This window comes from Tamandua tetradactyla, chromosome X (genome assembly GCF_023851605.1).
Source record: "Tamandua tetradactyla isolate mTamTet1 chromosome X, mTamTet1.pri, whole genome shotgun sequence".
Classification (NCBI taxonomy): domain Eukaryota; kingdom Metazoa; phylum Chordata; class Mammalia; order Pilosa; family Myrmecophagidae; genus Tamandua; species Tamandua tetradactyla.
In genome coordinates this window covers 121,676,637-121,692,363 of record NC_135353.1, presented here as the reverse complement: position 1 = coordinate 121,692,363, position 15,727 = coordinate 121,676,637, and the positions used below count along the sequence as shown (strand labels likewise).

The following is a 15,727-nucleotide window of genomic DNA, read 5'->3' as shown; positions in this document are numbered from 1 at the left end:
GGATATATACTGGAGTATGGTAGCTCATCTGTAGAACCTCAGCCTTTCATCCCTGGCCAGGTGGTGTGGCGGTACTTGCTGAATGTGTACCCTGACGGGCTGACAGGCCGTGAGCGGATGGACTACATGAAACGCAAGAGCCGTGAGTATGAGCAGCTCAAGAGTGAGTGGGCACAGCGGGCAAGCCCTGAGGACTTGGAATTCATCCGCAGCACAGTCCTCAAGGATGTGCTACGTACCGACCGGGCCCACCCCTACTATGCGGGGCCTGAGGATGGCCCACACCTGCGAGCACTGCACGACCTGCTCACCACCTATGCTGTCACCCATCCACAGGTATCCTACTGTCAGGGCATGAGTGACCTTGCCTCACCCATCCTTGCTGTCATGGACCATGAGGGCCATGCCTTTGTCTGCTTTTGTGGCATCATGAAGCGCCTGGCTGCGAACTTCCATCCTGATGGCCGCGCCATGGCCACCAAGTTTGCACACTTAAAGCTGCTGCTGCGACATGCTGACCCTGACTTCTACCAGTACCTGCAAGAAGCTGGTGCTGACGACCTCTTCTTCTGTTACCGCTGGCTGCTGCTCGAGCTCAAGCGTGAGTTCGCCTTTGATGATGCCCTCCGCATGCTTGAGGTTACCTGGAGTTCACTGCCCCCAGATCCTCCTGAACATGAGGTTGAGCTTGTAGGACCCCCCAGCCAAGTGGTAGATACCGGCTTCGGTGGCCACAGGGGGAGGCCTGTGCGACAGAGGCACATGTTGAGGCCTGCTGGTGGAGGAAATGGTGCTTTCGAAGATGCTGTTGACCATTTGGACACAGCTAGCCGGGGGCCTGGTGGCGGGGGCCGTCTCCTGAGACAAGCCAGCCTGGATGACCTCCAGCAACTCAGGGATAGCACAGGCCCCAGGAGGGACCCTTTGCTCCAGCTGGTATGCCCAGCCGCTCTCCTCAGCTCCAAGTCCCTCTCTGAGCCCTTTCTGAATTCCCCAGATCCATTGCTCTCCTCCTCTTCCCATCCTGATTCCCCATCCTCCTCATCTCCACCATCTACCCAGGAGGCCTCTCCTGCTGGTGACATGGCTGCAGGATCCCCTTTGATGCAAGACATGGGCTCCCCACAGGACCATGGGAAGTCTCTGCCACCCCCACCACCACTGGGCCTGCCACCCCCACAGGAGTTTGGCCGGGGAAACCCATTCATGCTCTTCCTCTGTCTTGCCATCCTGCTGGAGCACCGTGACCACATTATGCGCAATGGGCTGGATTATAATGAGCTGGCCATGCACTTTGACCGCCTTGTGAGAAAACACCATCTGGGGCGAGTCCTCCGCCGGGCCAAGGCTCTCTTTGCTGATTACCTGCAGTCAGAGGTGTGGGACTCAGAGGAGGGGGCCGAGGCCACAGCTCCATCTTGATCAGGCTCCCTCCATCCCACCACCAGCCCCACCAGATATCCATTCTCTGCCATGAGGGCCTATACGTGAGACCCCACCTCCCTGCCTGCCAGCCCTAGACCTGCCGGAGTGTGGGGCCCTCTCCCCAGGTCTGAGTGTGTGGGGCTCTGCTCTGGCACTGCCCCATGGAGGTTACAGCCTCTTTCTTTGTTTGGTTTGTTTTATTTTTAAACAACTGTATTTTGCACACATGAAGGTCACTATGGTCTGTGTATTATTCTGCTCCCTTCCTTGGTTTTTCTGTAAATGGAATCTCCATGGGCTCTTTACCTAATGGAGTTGAAATACTTCTACTTCTTGGAGGGTGGCTCCTGCATCCCCGAGGGGGTGGGGGCGCTGCTTGAGGAAGAAGACCTGAGTCTGTTTATTGATACACCTGTCTGCCTATGAGGGTCTGTATTAAGTCTGTGAATGTAAGTTTTCTGGATGTGCCCCTTGACTTAACTATTTTGAATAGATGGATGAGAGAGAGTTCCTGGCTCAAGAAAGGGCAAGATTCATTACAAATACTGGGAAGTGTGGACTAATTAGAAACATTGGACCAACCACACCTGGCATTCCACATGTCATCATTTTTAGGATCTAGATCCTCCCCTGGGTGTCTTATACACAAATGCTGGTGGCTCTGGGTAGGGGGCTACGGCTCCTATCATCACTTGCGTAGGGGCCAGCTCATGCCACAAACCTATAAACTCGTTTTCTAGCTCGTGAGCACCTGTTTTGTTTTTTTTTTCATGAGCACCTGTTTTAACCATTTATTTGCCTTCTCTATCCCACTGATGTGGACATATAAATCAAGACCTGATAAAACTCAGGTCCTGAAAGAAGTTGCCTACTTATTTGTGGGGCAGTGGTCAAAAAAGGTCCCTTTCCCCACCTGGGGTTAACATCAGGGCAGTAAGAACCCTGCTGGGGTAAAGAGATGACCAGCAGAGGTAATCACCTCTCTACCTCTTCCCTTCCTGACACCAGGGCTGGTAAATTATACCTCCTCTTTAAGCTGCTTTTCTCATAGGGTTTAAAGATGAAACCCCTACCAGAGGATTATTAAGTGGTATGCTAGTAGATAGTAGAAATAACTGTGCTTTTGTGGTATCTGGGACTGTCCACCCTCTGCTTCAATTCCTTGTGCATCCCTTTCCCCCTTTGAACTCCAGATGATTGACTAGAGTCTGGCCTCCAACCTTTCCTCAGTACATTTTGCCAGCCAGAACAGCTGATAACTTCAGGGGAATATAAACTCATAGCCTAAAAAACCATAGACATCTGTGCAGTATAACTACCTCCAGAGAAATATAAACTTGCTATATAACAACATATCCCAAAACCTATCAGCTTAAACAACGAATATTTATTATCGAAAAATTTCTGAGGGTCAGGAAGCAATGAGTGGCTTAGCTGGGTGGTTTTGTCTCAGGGCCTCCCATGAGGTCTCAGTCAAGTTATCAGCCAGGACTGCAGGCAGGTGAAGGCTGAAGGACCCACTTCCAACGTGGCTCACTCCCATGACTATTGCCAAGAGGCTTCATAGGCTGCTTACAACATGTGATCTGAGTGAGCAAGCAAGAGACGGTGACCAAGACTATTATAACAATCTCAGAAATGACATGCCTTCACATCTGCTGTATTCCATTGGTCAGATAGACCAACCCTGGCTTACAACATGGGAGGGGACTACACAGGGGGTCCTTGGGACCATCCTGCTCCCATACATATAATATCTGAAGCATTGGGACAGACAGATGAAGAATTTTAAATAAGTATAATAAGGTATAATATTAGAATATGAAACAGGAATAAGAACTTATCTTTAAAAAAGGACCCAGAGGAAATATTAGATATGAATATGATAATAGAAGAAAAGAACAAAAAATACACTGTAAATGGAGTCTATGAAATGAGATGTCAGAACTAAGTCCTAATATAATAATAATTACAAAAATCTAAATGGGTTAGACTGTTTAAAACACAGAGACCCTCAGTGTATTTTAAAAAAAAAAGTCCAACAATACACACACATAGAAAAAGAGTCAGAAATATTGAAAATGAAAGGATGATAAAAACATTGATCAAACTAATAAAAGCCCAAAGAAATCTGGGATAGCCATCTTGATAGCTAATATAATAGAATTTAAGATCACAAAAGACAAAGGACATGTATTTGAGTATACAATAAAGATGTCTCTACCATCAACACACACGTATGTATTTCTAAGAAACCCTGAACAAGTTATTGTCAAGTCATTGTTAAGATTGATACATATATGTGTATGTGTATATATATATATATATATATGTATATATATTATACATCTATATAACCCATCACTTAAATGGAGACTTCTAAAAGTTTACATTTAGCAATTACAAAAATAGACAATGTTAGGGCACAAAGTCTCAATAAATTCAAAAGTATCAATATTAAAAATGTTCTCTGACCATGATACAATGAAATTAGCAAGCAATAACAAAATTAGCAAGTAATAACAAAAAGCTGGGGAAAAAAAAGCAACCCCTAAATTACTAAACAATCCTTGGATAAAAGAAGAAATCATGAAAGAACTTTAGAAATATTTAAAACTAAATAATAAAGCACCACATGCCCACACTTGTAGGACACAGAAAAATCAGTTATAGAAAATGTATAGCTTTAAATACACTTATCAGGAAAGAAGAAAGGTTGAAGAATGAAAATGATCTAAGCATTCAACTCAAGTTGGGAAAAGCAGAGGAACAAACTCAAAGGATTGAGTCATGGAGGAAATAATATAAGGAAGGAAATAAGCAAAAATAAAAATAGTAATAAGGATTAAAATCAAAAGCTGGATTTTTGAAAATATTAGATCTCTGCTAAGGCTGATTTTAAAAAATTAAAATACAGAAAAAGGAAAATTACACAAAAAGAGGCTAAAAAATTGCAAGCTGGTACATTTGGAAACCTAGATGAAATGCATAAGTTTCTGGAGAAATAAGAATGTGCTCAGATTGATCCAAAAAGAAATACAAAACTTGAACAACCAATAAATTTAAAGAAACATTGAAATGGTAGTCAAAGACGCTCCATTTTCCCGTAACAAGACTCAGGACCAGACTCACATGGTTTTGTAGAGGTAGTTCTATCAAGCTTTCAAGGAAATAAACTCCCATCTTATACAAATTGTTCCAGAAAATAGGAAGAAAGCAAAAAATACAAAAGCTACCAGCTCATTTTATGAGGCTAGGGTAATCTCGATTCGAAAACCAGATAAGGAAAATCCAAGACAATGAAAGTTAAAGACTCACTTCACTTATGAATAAATATGCAAAAGTTCTAATAGTAGCTAGCTGAAACCAATAGTGTATTTTTAAAAATCACAAATACGGCTTATCCCAGGAATGCAAAGATGCTTCAACATCAGGAAATTCATGAATGTAATTTACCACATCAATCAACTAAAGGAGAAAAATATGATAATATCAAAGCAGAAAATGTATTTGACAAAGGTTCTGTGCCAATTTATGATATTTTTAAAAGAACTCAGCAAAATAAGAGAAGTTCCATACTTGATAAAGGTTATGTAGCAAAAACTTACAGCAAATATTTTGAATAGAGACATTTAAAAAAATTTTTCAATAAAAACAACATGCAATATGAACATTCTTTTCTTTTTTTATCACATAGTGGTATATTCATCTTCATGATCATTTCTTAGAACATTTGCATCAATTCAGAAAAAGAGATAAACAGAAAACAAAAAATTCATGCATACCATACCCCTTACACCTCTCTTTCATTTCAATCTACTAAATTTATTTTAACATTTGTTCCCCCTATTCTTTATTTATATTTAATCCATATGTTTTACTCATCTGTCCATAAGGTAAATAAAAGAAGCATCAGACACAAGGTTTTCACAATCACACAGTCACATTGCGAAAGCTATATCATTATACAATCATCTTCAAGAAACATGGCTACTGGAACACAGCTCTACATTTTCAGGCAGTTCCCTCCAGCCTCTCTGTTACACCTTAACTAAAAAGGTAATATCTATTTAATGCATAAGAATAACCTCCAGGATAACCTCTTGACTCTGTTTGGAATCTCCCAGCCATTGACACTTTATTTTGTCTCATTTCTCTCTCCCCCTTTTTGGTTGAGAAGATTTTCTCAATCCCTTTGTGCTGAGTTCCAGTTTATTCTAGGATTTCTGTCCCACGTTGCCAGGAAGGTCCACACCCCTGGGAGTCATGTCCCACGTAGAGAAAGGGAGGGCAGTGAGTTTGCTTGTCGTGTTGGCTGAGAGAGGCCACATCTGAGGAACAGAAGAGGTTCTCTTGATGGTGACTCAGGCCTAATTGACCTATCCTTTGTGGGGATAAATTTCATATGAACAAACCCCAAGAGTGGGTGCTCAACCTATTGCTTTGGTTGTCCCCACTGCTTGTGAGAATATCAAGAATTCTCCACTTGGGGAAGTTGAATTTTCCCCCTTTCAAATAGAGACCTTTTTTTTTTTTTAAATATTTAAGACTTTATAGACTATTTTCTTATGTACATTTAAAAAGTTATATCCAAATAAAATCACAGTTTCTGACAGAAATAGCTGTGCTATATTATCACTAAATGGAACAAATGGATTACTTTCAGTTCAATTACATTCAAAATGGGCATATTCTAAAATACATAAATTAGCTAATCTGATATTTAACCTCTAAATTAGTCTGTGTTATCTGGATCAATATTTTAAATGTATTCATTAAAATAATAACATGTAAAAATATAAAAAGTTTGCAAGATACATTATCAAACCATTCCAGATGGATGAACTAATTTTATGTGCTGCAAATGGGAAAATGCTAATAAGAGAAATTGAATCTCTGTGCATCAAATCATTAATAAAACCCTGCAAACAAATTAGATTTGAATATATTTCAAATAGAGACATTTTAAATACATTTCCCTTTAAGATCAAGAATAAAACAAGGATGTTCACTCTCAATTCTATTTAATATAATACTAGCCAATGCTGTAAGGAGAGGAAAAGAAATGTGTACATTTTGGAAAGAATTGATAAAACTCATTTTCAAATGTTATGATCAACTACCTTAAAGAAACAAAAGAATCAACAGAAAAGTTACTAGGACAAATGAGAGAGTTCAGAAGGTTACCAGATACAAGATCAACCTATGAAAATCAAAAGCGTTTCTCTATACCAGCAGTAAACAACAAGAAAATATTCAAAAACAAATTTAAATTTAACATTGGTTAATAAAAGAACTCTATTAAGAAAATTTTTTAAATTCTAATAACAAACATGATCTGAATAAAAGGAGAAACATTTCTTGCTCTTTGCTGAAGATTTCTGGTGATGTATTAGTTATCTATTGTGTAGCAAATTACCCCCAAAACTACTGGCTTAAAACAACAAACACTATCTCATACAGTTTCTGAGGATCAGGATTCAGGGAGAGGCTTGGCTGGGTGTTTTCTGGCTCAGAGTCTCTGAGGAGGTGAGGTTGCAGTCAGGATGTGGGTTAGGGCTGCAGTTATCTGAAGGCTTGCTGGGACAGGAGAATTCACTTCCAAGAAGGCTCACTCACATGGCTGTTGGCAAGAGGCCTTAGTTCCTTGTCATCAGGGCCTCTCCAAAGGGCTGCTCACAACATGGCAGCTAACTTCCTGCAGCGTGAGCAATCCGTGTGTGGGAAAAAGTAGGAAGCCAAAGTGCCTTTTATGACCTAGTCTCAGAAGTGTCACACTATTACTTATGCCTTATTCTATTCATTACAAATGAATCACTATGCCCAGTCCACATTCACGGGGAAGGGAATTAGGCCCCAGCTCTTGAAGAGAGCAATGTTAAAGAATTTATGGACCTAACTTAAAACTTCCACAAGTAATATTAAGATGCTATTTCTACGCAAATCTACAAATTCAATGTAGATAATCCCAATAAAACTTCCACTACTTTTTTTAGAATTATAATAACTTACATTAGAATTTAGAATGGATAAAGGATCATGAATATCTAAGATAACCTTCAAAAAGAGGAGTTTTGATGGGGACTTGCCTTACTAGATATTAAGACATACCATTAAGCCATGGTAATTAAAGAAAAAAAAATTGGCCTGAGAGCTGACAGGAAGACCAATGGAACAGAGAAAATAGCTCAGAAACAAAACCATGTATCTACAAGACATAATATATGAAAGAGGTTGTACCAAAAAAAAAAAAAAAGGATGGAATAGATTGCTTAGTAGATGGTGATGGGAAATCTGGCTCATGAGAAAGGATACAGATCCCTTTCTCACATCACATATAGGAATGGACTCTACATAGATTAAAGAGAAAAAAATGTGAGGGCAAAACTATAAAGTTAATATAAGAAAATGTAGGACATCTTTTGTGATTTGGGGGAAGAGAAGGATTTCTTTAAAAGCACTGAAGCTCAGATTATAAGGAAAAATGTTTTATTATTTCAAAGTTAAATATCTATATTCAACTAAGGATACCATACCACAGTGGGAGAGGTACCTAGGGGATTAATATTCAGATTATGTGAGGAATCTCTGAAAATCAACAAGGAGAGGAATATGGGAATTTGACCAATAGGGATATTGGCAAGGGATATGAAGAGGCAATTTACATGAGGAAAACCCAAACTGAACAAGCACATGAAGAGATGCTCAAAATCATTATCAATCAAAGAAATGTAAATTTTAAAACCAACAAACTATGACTTTACACCTATTAGACTGGAAATTTTTAGAAAGCTAGATAATGCTAAATGTTGGCAGGGACGGGAATGTAGGCACCTTCATGCACTGCTGGTAGGAGTACAGACAATACACCCATTCCAGATAATCTGGCACTGCTTGCAGAAATTAAGTATGTACATCCCCTATGACCCAGCAATTATTCTCTGAGTATATATCCTAAAGGAATTTTCACACTGGCCCATAAAGAAACATTTACAAGGCATTATTTGTTGAAGTGGGGTGTTGAGGCAATTTGAGTGTCCCTTGTTGGGAATGTGGAAGGGTAAAATGATGCAGTTTTTGCACAGCATGGAGTTTATTACAACCATTAGATAAGCAATGGACAGATTAGATGTACACATAGCAACACAGATGGCTCTTAAAAACAATGCTCCTTGGTAGTTCAGTGGTAGAATTCTCGCCTGCCATGCAGGAGACCAGGGCTTGATTCCTGATCCATGCACTTCCCAAACAAACAAACAAACGAAAAACCAAACCAAAAAACAAACAAGGAATTCAACAAATGGTGCTGTAATAAGGGGATACTCACATGGAAAAAAGAATGAAATGTGATCCCCACCATACAGCATACAAAAAAAAATTAAATTAAATTAAAATAATAAAAAAAAAAAACTGCTGGTTGAAAGAAAAAAATTAAAAGCAGAACATCACATTTACTTTAAAAGCATAGACAAAAATGCAAATTTCATATGAAATAATGCAAAAAAGATACACATTAAACACAATAACATGGTTGACAATGAGAGGAAAAGAAAGGAAGTTGGGTGTGAGAATAAAGGCAATAAATAAAATAAGAGGGTCTTTGCTTGGAGTAGCAGTGAGGATGCATCCTGAACCACGGAGTATGATCAGAGCTCAGACGCTTTAAGAGGCAAAGAAATATATTTTTGTATGGGGGCTCATTCTTTAGGACCATCTAAGACTAGTATTACGTGGCCAGTGTATTCAAGCCCATTCTGGGGGCAGGAGGAAGCCAGACGAGTCCATTTTGTGGAAGAGTAGCAAAGTATTCTGAAGGTGAACAAATATATCTGTGTTTGGGGGACTGACCCTTAGAAGGCTGGCCGAATCCATCCTATGGATAAGGAATTTAGAGTCTCTGAGGGTAAACCAGCCCACTCTCTGTTGATGGTGAACTCAGAAACAAAAAATCTGTCAAATCTATTCATTGCAAAGGAAGTTCAGACGTCCTGCAAGTTGGACAAGACCAAATCATGGGCAGCAGGCTAAGACGCTCTTGCCTTTTGGATAAATCCACTGTGTATTGTGCAAGTCCTTTCTGTGGATGAAGAACTCAACTACTCTGAGGGCAAAAATCGTTCTGTGAATCGGGATGTACACCAGTACACCATCTGAAGATCGGAGCATCATCCTAGAAGGCATCTCAGGCAGTCTACTGCCAGGGAAATCAAGAGGCTGATTCAGGGAGCTGTCAGATGAGGACTGAATACAGAGATGAGAATGAATGACTCCAGTTAAAAGGGTCCAGTGACAGGAAATAAGATGTTGGGCATAGAGGAGAAGGGGTAGGGGTCAGTGGAGGGTCTGATGTCAGGAACTGTGAGAGGTGATGAAATCAGGGATAAAATGTCAGCCCTTGAGGAGTGTAAAATTAGAGGACTAGAGGGTGAGGAGGGGATATAAGAGGACAGTAATTATGTCGTCAGGGACTGGCGAGGAAGAGACTGTGATGGTGAGGATGACAACAGAATCACTGGGGGGTGACGCAAAGGACAATGAAAATGATGTCAGGGACAGTAAGGAATCGAGACCGCCAGGCAATAAAGTTCGTGCACGAGAGGGATGACGACCGCGCGGCTGGTGGGGGGTGCTGATGTCAGGACACAACAATTCCACACAGGGAGCCCCATTTCCGGATGCGAGAAGAGCGCACTTCTCCTTTTGCTTTGCTGTCCCTTCCTCCCTCCCGTACCCAGCCCTCCACCCTCCCCCGCTCACACACCCCCACCACTGCTCTTTTCAGCCAATGAACACGCACACCGCCCCTCACGGTGCACGTTCCGTGACGTGCTTCCTACGTACGCTTTATCAAGCGTCTTCCCGCGCGGCAGTCTCCCCATTCTCTCTGGTCCTCAACGTTAGCTGTTGGTCTCGTCTTGTTTTCCAGTTTCCAGGTAAATAGCGTCTGTCCTGTGGAGCAGCCGCTCCTCGACTCGCTCAGTTGCCACCGCCCCGGGCGGGACCTGGGGCGTGGGGGCGTGCATGGAGAGCAGAGTCTCTGACACGTAGGCTTGGACTTCTGGGCGGGCGGGCCTGTGTTCGGAAAGGAAACATTTCGGTTGGTTGGAGGCTGGCGCGCGGTGTCCCAGTGTGAGGAATGCCGGGAGGGATTAGTGGCATTAGTAGCGGCTTTGACCACGCGTTGGCCCAGACCTGCTTGCTCTCCACCACCCCCCCACTTCCCCATGTGACCGCCGCCATCTTGTTCTGTGGGCACGGAGGGAATGCAAGGCTGTTCTAGGCCTGCGCAGCGGCACAAAATGACGGGCGTGGTGGCTGGGGATTTTTATGGGCATGCGCAATAGCGGCCCCCAAATGGCGACCTCTGCGTGATCCTGTTCTGATTCCCGCCTTTTCGGCTCCCCTCCCCCACCCTCGTCTCTCTTTAGTTACTCCTCATTTTGTTTCTCTCTTTTTTTTCTGCCCTGTCTCCGTTCCCTCTCTTCATTTTTCTTTCCCAGTCCTCCAACTTTTCTCCTTTTTCTTCCACCTCCGCTGTTTCTCCCACCCTTTTCCTTGTTCTTTCCTAGGACTCGAATTTCCTGCCATGTCGTCTGAAGAAGGGAAACTCTTCGTGGGAGGGCTCAACTTCAACACCGATGAGCAAGCGTTGGAAGACCACTTCAGCAGCTTTGGGCCTATCTCTGAAGGTGAGAACAGGAACCAGGTCCCCGATAAGGGGTGGAGGAGAGAAAGTCTGGGGCTTTTGGATATCAAGAAACATTGATGGTGAAAAGTCGAGGCCCTCGACCTTCAGATTTTCCTTTCCTTCCTATGTTCCTCGGTCTAAGGGTTCAGTTTCTAAAGTCGAGGATAACCTGATAACTCTCCAGGATTGGTGGGAGGAATCCCTCTTTTTAGGCTTCCGTTTTTTTGTTTTTTTTTTTTTTTTTATGTTATGACTTAACAGCATTTCCTCATCTACTTTCTCTCTTCCCCAGTGGTTGTCGTCAAGGACCGGGAGACTCAACGGTCCCGGGGTTTTGGCTTCATCACTTTCACCAATCCGGAGCATGCCTCAGATGCCATGCAAGCCATGAATGGAGAGGTGAGGCCTCTTACCTGCGGAGGGGCTCTGCCCCCATCTGCTACTTCTCTGTTCTTCTGTTTTTCCCTCTGTCTGCTAGGGGCAGCGCGGCCACCAGGCCCCGCAGTGCCCACTCACGGGAGCCGTGACTGCCTTCTGTTCTAGGGGGTGGAGGGCAGCGGCAGACTGAGCCGGGCTGCCTGGGAGGCGACGACTGGTCCTGCATGAGGCCGAGAAGCCACCCGTGGATGGTTGACCTGCCTTGGGCTTAGGTAGTAGAGTCTGCAGACCTGCGGGCCTGGCCCGGAGAGGACCTCGTGAGTCTTCTGGGATGGACTCTGAAGCCTCAAACCAAGAGAGGTGTCTGTGTCTATCTAGCCCTAATAGTCGGGCAGCTTAGAGGAGTGGGGAGGAGAACTCAACCTGAGTTCAGTCAAGATGTAAGTAGTAGCAGGGGGAACACGGTGGATCCAGGTCATTTTGTGGGCTCCTGATAAAGCTCCTGATAAAGCCATTCTGGTCAAAGGAGCTTGTTCTGGAATGTGGCACCCAGAACCTGGTGCCTAGCAGAAGTTTCTGGGCTCCTTTGCCCACCTGCCCTTGCCCACTCTTCCCTCACCACTGCCCCGACTGACCAACAACCCATTCCCCTTGTGTCTCCCTTCCACACCTAGTCCCTGGATGGTCGCCAGATTCGTGTGGACCATGCGGGCAAGTCAGCCCGGGGAACCCGAGGGGGTGCCTTTGGGGGCCATGGGCGTGGTCGCAGCTACTCTAGAGGTAAGTGCCTTAGGTGTTTGATCACGGGGGAGCATGAGCACCTTTTATTGCCCTGTGTCTGGACAACTACTATTATTTAAATGTTTATCTGCTGCAGGTGGCGGGGACCAAGGATATGGCAGCAGTCGGTATGACAGTCGGCCTGGAGGATATGGATATGGATATGGAAGGTCCAGAGACTATGGTGGCAGGTGGGTAGCAAGAGGTTGGGGCACTAAGGCAGTGCTTCTTCTCCGTAAGAGGTCAGCTTGCCTGTGTTTTAATCCCCAGCTCTAATGAGCTGTGCAGTTGTGGCAAGTTGGCAATTAATGTTAATTGTATGGTCGTATATAGGAGTACTGTCTGGTAGGTGGTAAATATGTATGTAACTGTTTTACATTAATGTTATGTGGTTTATATGTAAATTGTGTGCTGTACAATTACATGCTTTCTGTGATATTCGTAACTTTAATATATCCTGTTTCACATAGATATGTAACATAAGTTAATATGTACATATAGTGTATATAAGATTATGTGACTTGTGATTAATATCAGAGGTATGCAGTACATTCCTGTAATATAACTTTTTTTTTTCCCCACCAGAAGCCAGGGTGGTTATGACCGCTACTCTGGAGGGAATTACAGAGACAATTATGACAACTGAGATGAGACATACACACATATAATGTAGGTGAGACTTGTATTTCTTGCCACTGAGAAGATTCTTTTGGTCCAGCCCTGTCACCTTTTTTTCTTGCCAGACTACTCAGCATTTCCACTTCCCTTCATATATCACCTGGCCAGCCCACCTAACCTCATTCTTAGGCCTCTGGCCTCCCTTGTTCTCTCAGATGCATGTCAGGGCTAGTTGCTTGGGATCAGGGGCTGAAAACTTGTCTCCCTGAAGTCTATCTATACTGCTTGACCTGGAGGGAGGTAAAGGGGGGGCCCGTCTTATACAGCCCTTTGCATTTTATCAACCCTGGGAGGTGAGCATGTTGTCAGCCTGTCCCTTCCTGACTTCACAATTTTCCCCATTCTTACTATTCTCAGATACACAAGGAATAAAAATTCTTCTGATCCAGCATCGTCTTTCCAAATCGCTGTATTTATAAGATTTTTGGAGCTGCACTGAAACATCTTTGTTTTAGTACATAAGTTTATTTTTGAATTGAGCTCCCAGGGTAGCCTCTGTGAAAGGCCTTTTAGAAAAGTCCATGTGTTTCAAAAATTTTCCCTCCATTTAGAGACATTCTGGGACATTGTAAAGCCTGGCTGTTTTTCTTTTACTAGCTTTTTAATTTTAGTTTGGGCTCTCAGGATTAATGGTTCTGGCAAAAAATGGTCAGAATTATTTTTTTTTAACGTGCATGTAGGGACATCTAAAAAATTTGTACACAATGTTTTCTTATCACAGTTAGGAAGCAATTTCCGAACGTACCTACAAGAAATCTCCGTCAAGAACATGGTTGCTAAGAGGTGTTTTTTACTCCAACGTTATGAGACTACCACCCTGATTATATAGAAGAACTTCTTTAAAATGTTTGTGAATGTCATCTTTTTAATACTGGAAGAAAGAAATATTCTGTTGTGTTTCATAGTGTTTAGGATGTCCTTCATGGAGCTGATTAAAAAGATGGAATTTGAAAACATGAAAATTGACAGTGCTGTTTCCTTACTCAACCCAGTTTACAAACTGAGAATTAGAGAAAGGTCAGGAGGAGGGAGGCTTTGAGAAAATAATTTGGTGAAGGAGTGGAAAGGTGGATGTGGGCGTGGACTGCTGGAAGAGGAGAGACCTCAAGTTTCATAGTTTGACTAAATTTGGGAGTGTTTTGGGTATACATTGAAGCCTTTAAGTGTACAGGAGAAATCCTTATGGCTGGGATTTCCTAAGATGGTCCCATTGTTTTAATTAGTTTCTGTTTGGGAATCAGACTGCTTGGGTTTGGATCTCCCTAGCTTTTCTGAGTATTCGGAACACTTTCAAGATTGTTTTGAGAACATAAAGCACCCAATCGCATGTCTTGAGCTAAACCTGCCATAAATGGAAAGTGGTTTCACTTCCCCTGAAGTAATGGGTTCAGGGAGGTTTATTCACCTTGTGAGGGATATAGGACAAACTTGGTTTGAAAGTGGTTAAGAGCTTGGACTCCAGATTCCAGGATTCAAATCTAGGCTCTGCTACTTCCCAGCTATTTGACCTCTTACGAGTCTAACCTGTGCTTGACACAGCTTCGTAGGCATCATTATCCATTACAGTTTCTGCAGAAGCTTAAGTGAATTTAATAGGTATGTAAGCCTGTTTAATAATAAAGCCCTCAGTCACAGGGATTCAGTCTTCTTGGTGCCAGAATGATGGTGATGGCCCTTAGTCTGGTTTTATACCTCTAGCAGGTCTTAATACCTCACTTCTCCAGTTAATCACAGTTCTGATGGTTGTATTGAGGCCCCATGGTTGCAGTTGGGAAGAGAAGAATCAGTGATGTCCATGGCTTCCACCTGGCTGGTGTTTAGCAGGGATACTGGAGTGAAAGAAAGCTCTGGGACATCCTAAATTGCCTTATTCCCTGGGGTATGGGCATTCTATTGAGAGTCCTGGTCTTTGAGGCTGTCTCCTGGATCTCCTGGCCAGCTGGGACAGGCCCGGGGACCCTTCCTCCCACCCAAACAGTTATGAATTTGCTTTGGCAGGTGGAGACTCAAGAACTCAGACTTCTGCCTCACCCACTGAGCCAGGCCCAGGTTATGGGGCATTGTGGCTACCCGCACCAGGTGGGTACTTGGTCTAAGGAGGCATTATGTACTGGACCATTGGTGAACTAACAACAGTGGGAATTGACAAAAGGATCACCATTAGTACCTTGTAGGTGTGTGAAGGTGGGGAGGGGTCCTACTCTGCTCCTTGCCTCAGGAAGGAAAATACCTGTCACCCTCAATGTGGCTAGAGGCATGATCTCATAATTTATGATATTTCTGTAATAGTGTTCCCCAGGTGGGATCAATAGACTGTAGTCTCATACTAACAACTCTGGCAAGTGCTTTGTTCAGCCCAGAGAGATCCAGTCACTTCCTGTTTATTTGCTCTAAGGGAAAGGGCCTAGAGGGCCCGCAGTTGGGTTTTCCATGGTTCCCACAGTCCTTGAATAAAATTCCATATTTCAGGTTGAAAGTCAGGGATCAGGCTTAAAGTGCTTTGGTTTGGTCAGAATCTTAGTGTTTCCGAAGAACCCATAGAGGCCAGAAGTTCCCAGATGCTCAAAGGTACTTTGAGAGCATATATCCCCAAGGCCTATGCATCAGACAAAATACCTACCCTGCAGGTATTTTTTTTCAAGCCCTGGATCTTATCTGCACCAAAAACTTTGAACATCAAACAATCCTTGGACCTCCCTCAAACCATTTCAAGGTCTAGAATAAATTCTAGATGTGGTTTTCTAATCTCAGGTCCACCCCTCCTACCCCATGTGGACA

The 15,727-nt window shown here is 43.1% G+C and overlaps 2 protein-coding genes across 5 annotated transcripts in view; both read left to right on the top strand.

The window, feature by feature from the left end:
- The window catches only part of TBC1D25 (TBC1 domain family member 25), a 47,098-nt gene extending 40,339 nt beyond the window's left edge, over positions 1-6,759 (top strand). Inside the window, exon 6 of the mRNA XM_077145374.1 lies at positions 61-6,759. Coding sequence (XP_077001489.1) covers positions 61-1,422 — 1,362 coding nt within the window. The 3' untranslated portion in view covers positions 1,423-6,759. The remainder of the gene's footprint in view (positions 1-60) is intronic.
- Positions 6,760-10,225: 3,466 nt separating this feature from the next.
- On the top strand, positions 10,226-13,911 carry RBM3 (RNA binding motif protein 3). 4 transcript variants are annotated; one of them, XM_077145382.1, is made up of 7 exons: positions 10,226-10,358; positions 10,995-11,114; positions 11,406-11,512; positions 12,166-12,271; positions 12,369-12,462; positions 12,857-12,940; positions 13,671-13,911. In XM_077145382.1, the coding sequence occupies exons 2-6, from the start codon at positions 11,012-11,014 to the stop codon at positions 12,915-12,917; spliced, it is 471 nt and encodes a 156-aa protein (XP_077001497.1). In that variant the 5' UTR covers positions 10,226-10,358; positions 10,995-11,011; the 3' UTR covers positions 12,918-12,940; positions 13,671-13,911. The 4 variants fall into 4 exon arrangements, with proteins under 4 accessions (XP_077001497.1, XP_077001498.1, XP_077001501.1 ...); XM_077145383.1 differs by having other exon boundaries at positions 12,857-12,944; XM_077145386.1 differs by lacking the exon at positions 13,671-13,911 and adding an exon at positions 13,307-13,664.
- The last annotated feature ends 1,816 nt before the right edge of the window (positions 13,912-15,727 follow it).

Excerpts from the sequence above, each read along its gene's own strand:
- RBM3 (XM_077145382.1), top strand. The coding sequence starts at position 11,012 with ATGTCGTCTGAAGAAGGGAAACTCTTCGTGGGAGGGCTCAACTTCAAC. Across the intron at positions 11,115-11,405 it reads CTTTGGGCCTATCTCTGAAG|TGGTTGTCGTCAAGGACCGG; the intron begins GTGAGAACAGGA and ends TCTCTTCCCCAG. Across the intron at positions 12,272-12,368 it reads TGGTCGCAGCTACTCTAGAG|GTGGCGGGGACCAAGGATAT; the intron begins GTAAGTGCCTTA and ends TATCTGCTGCAG.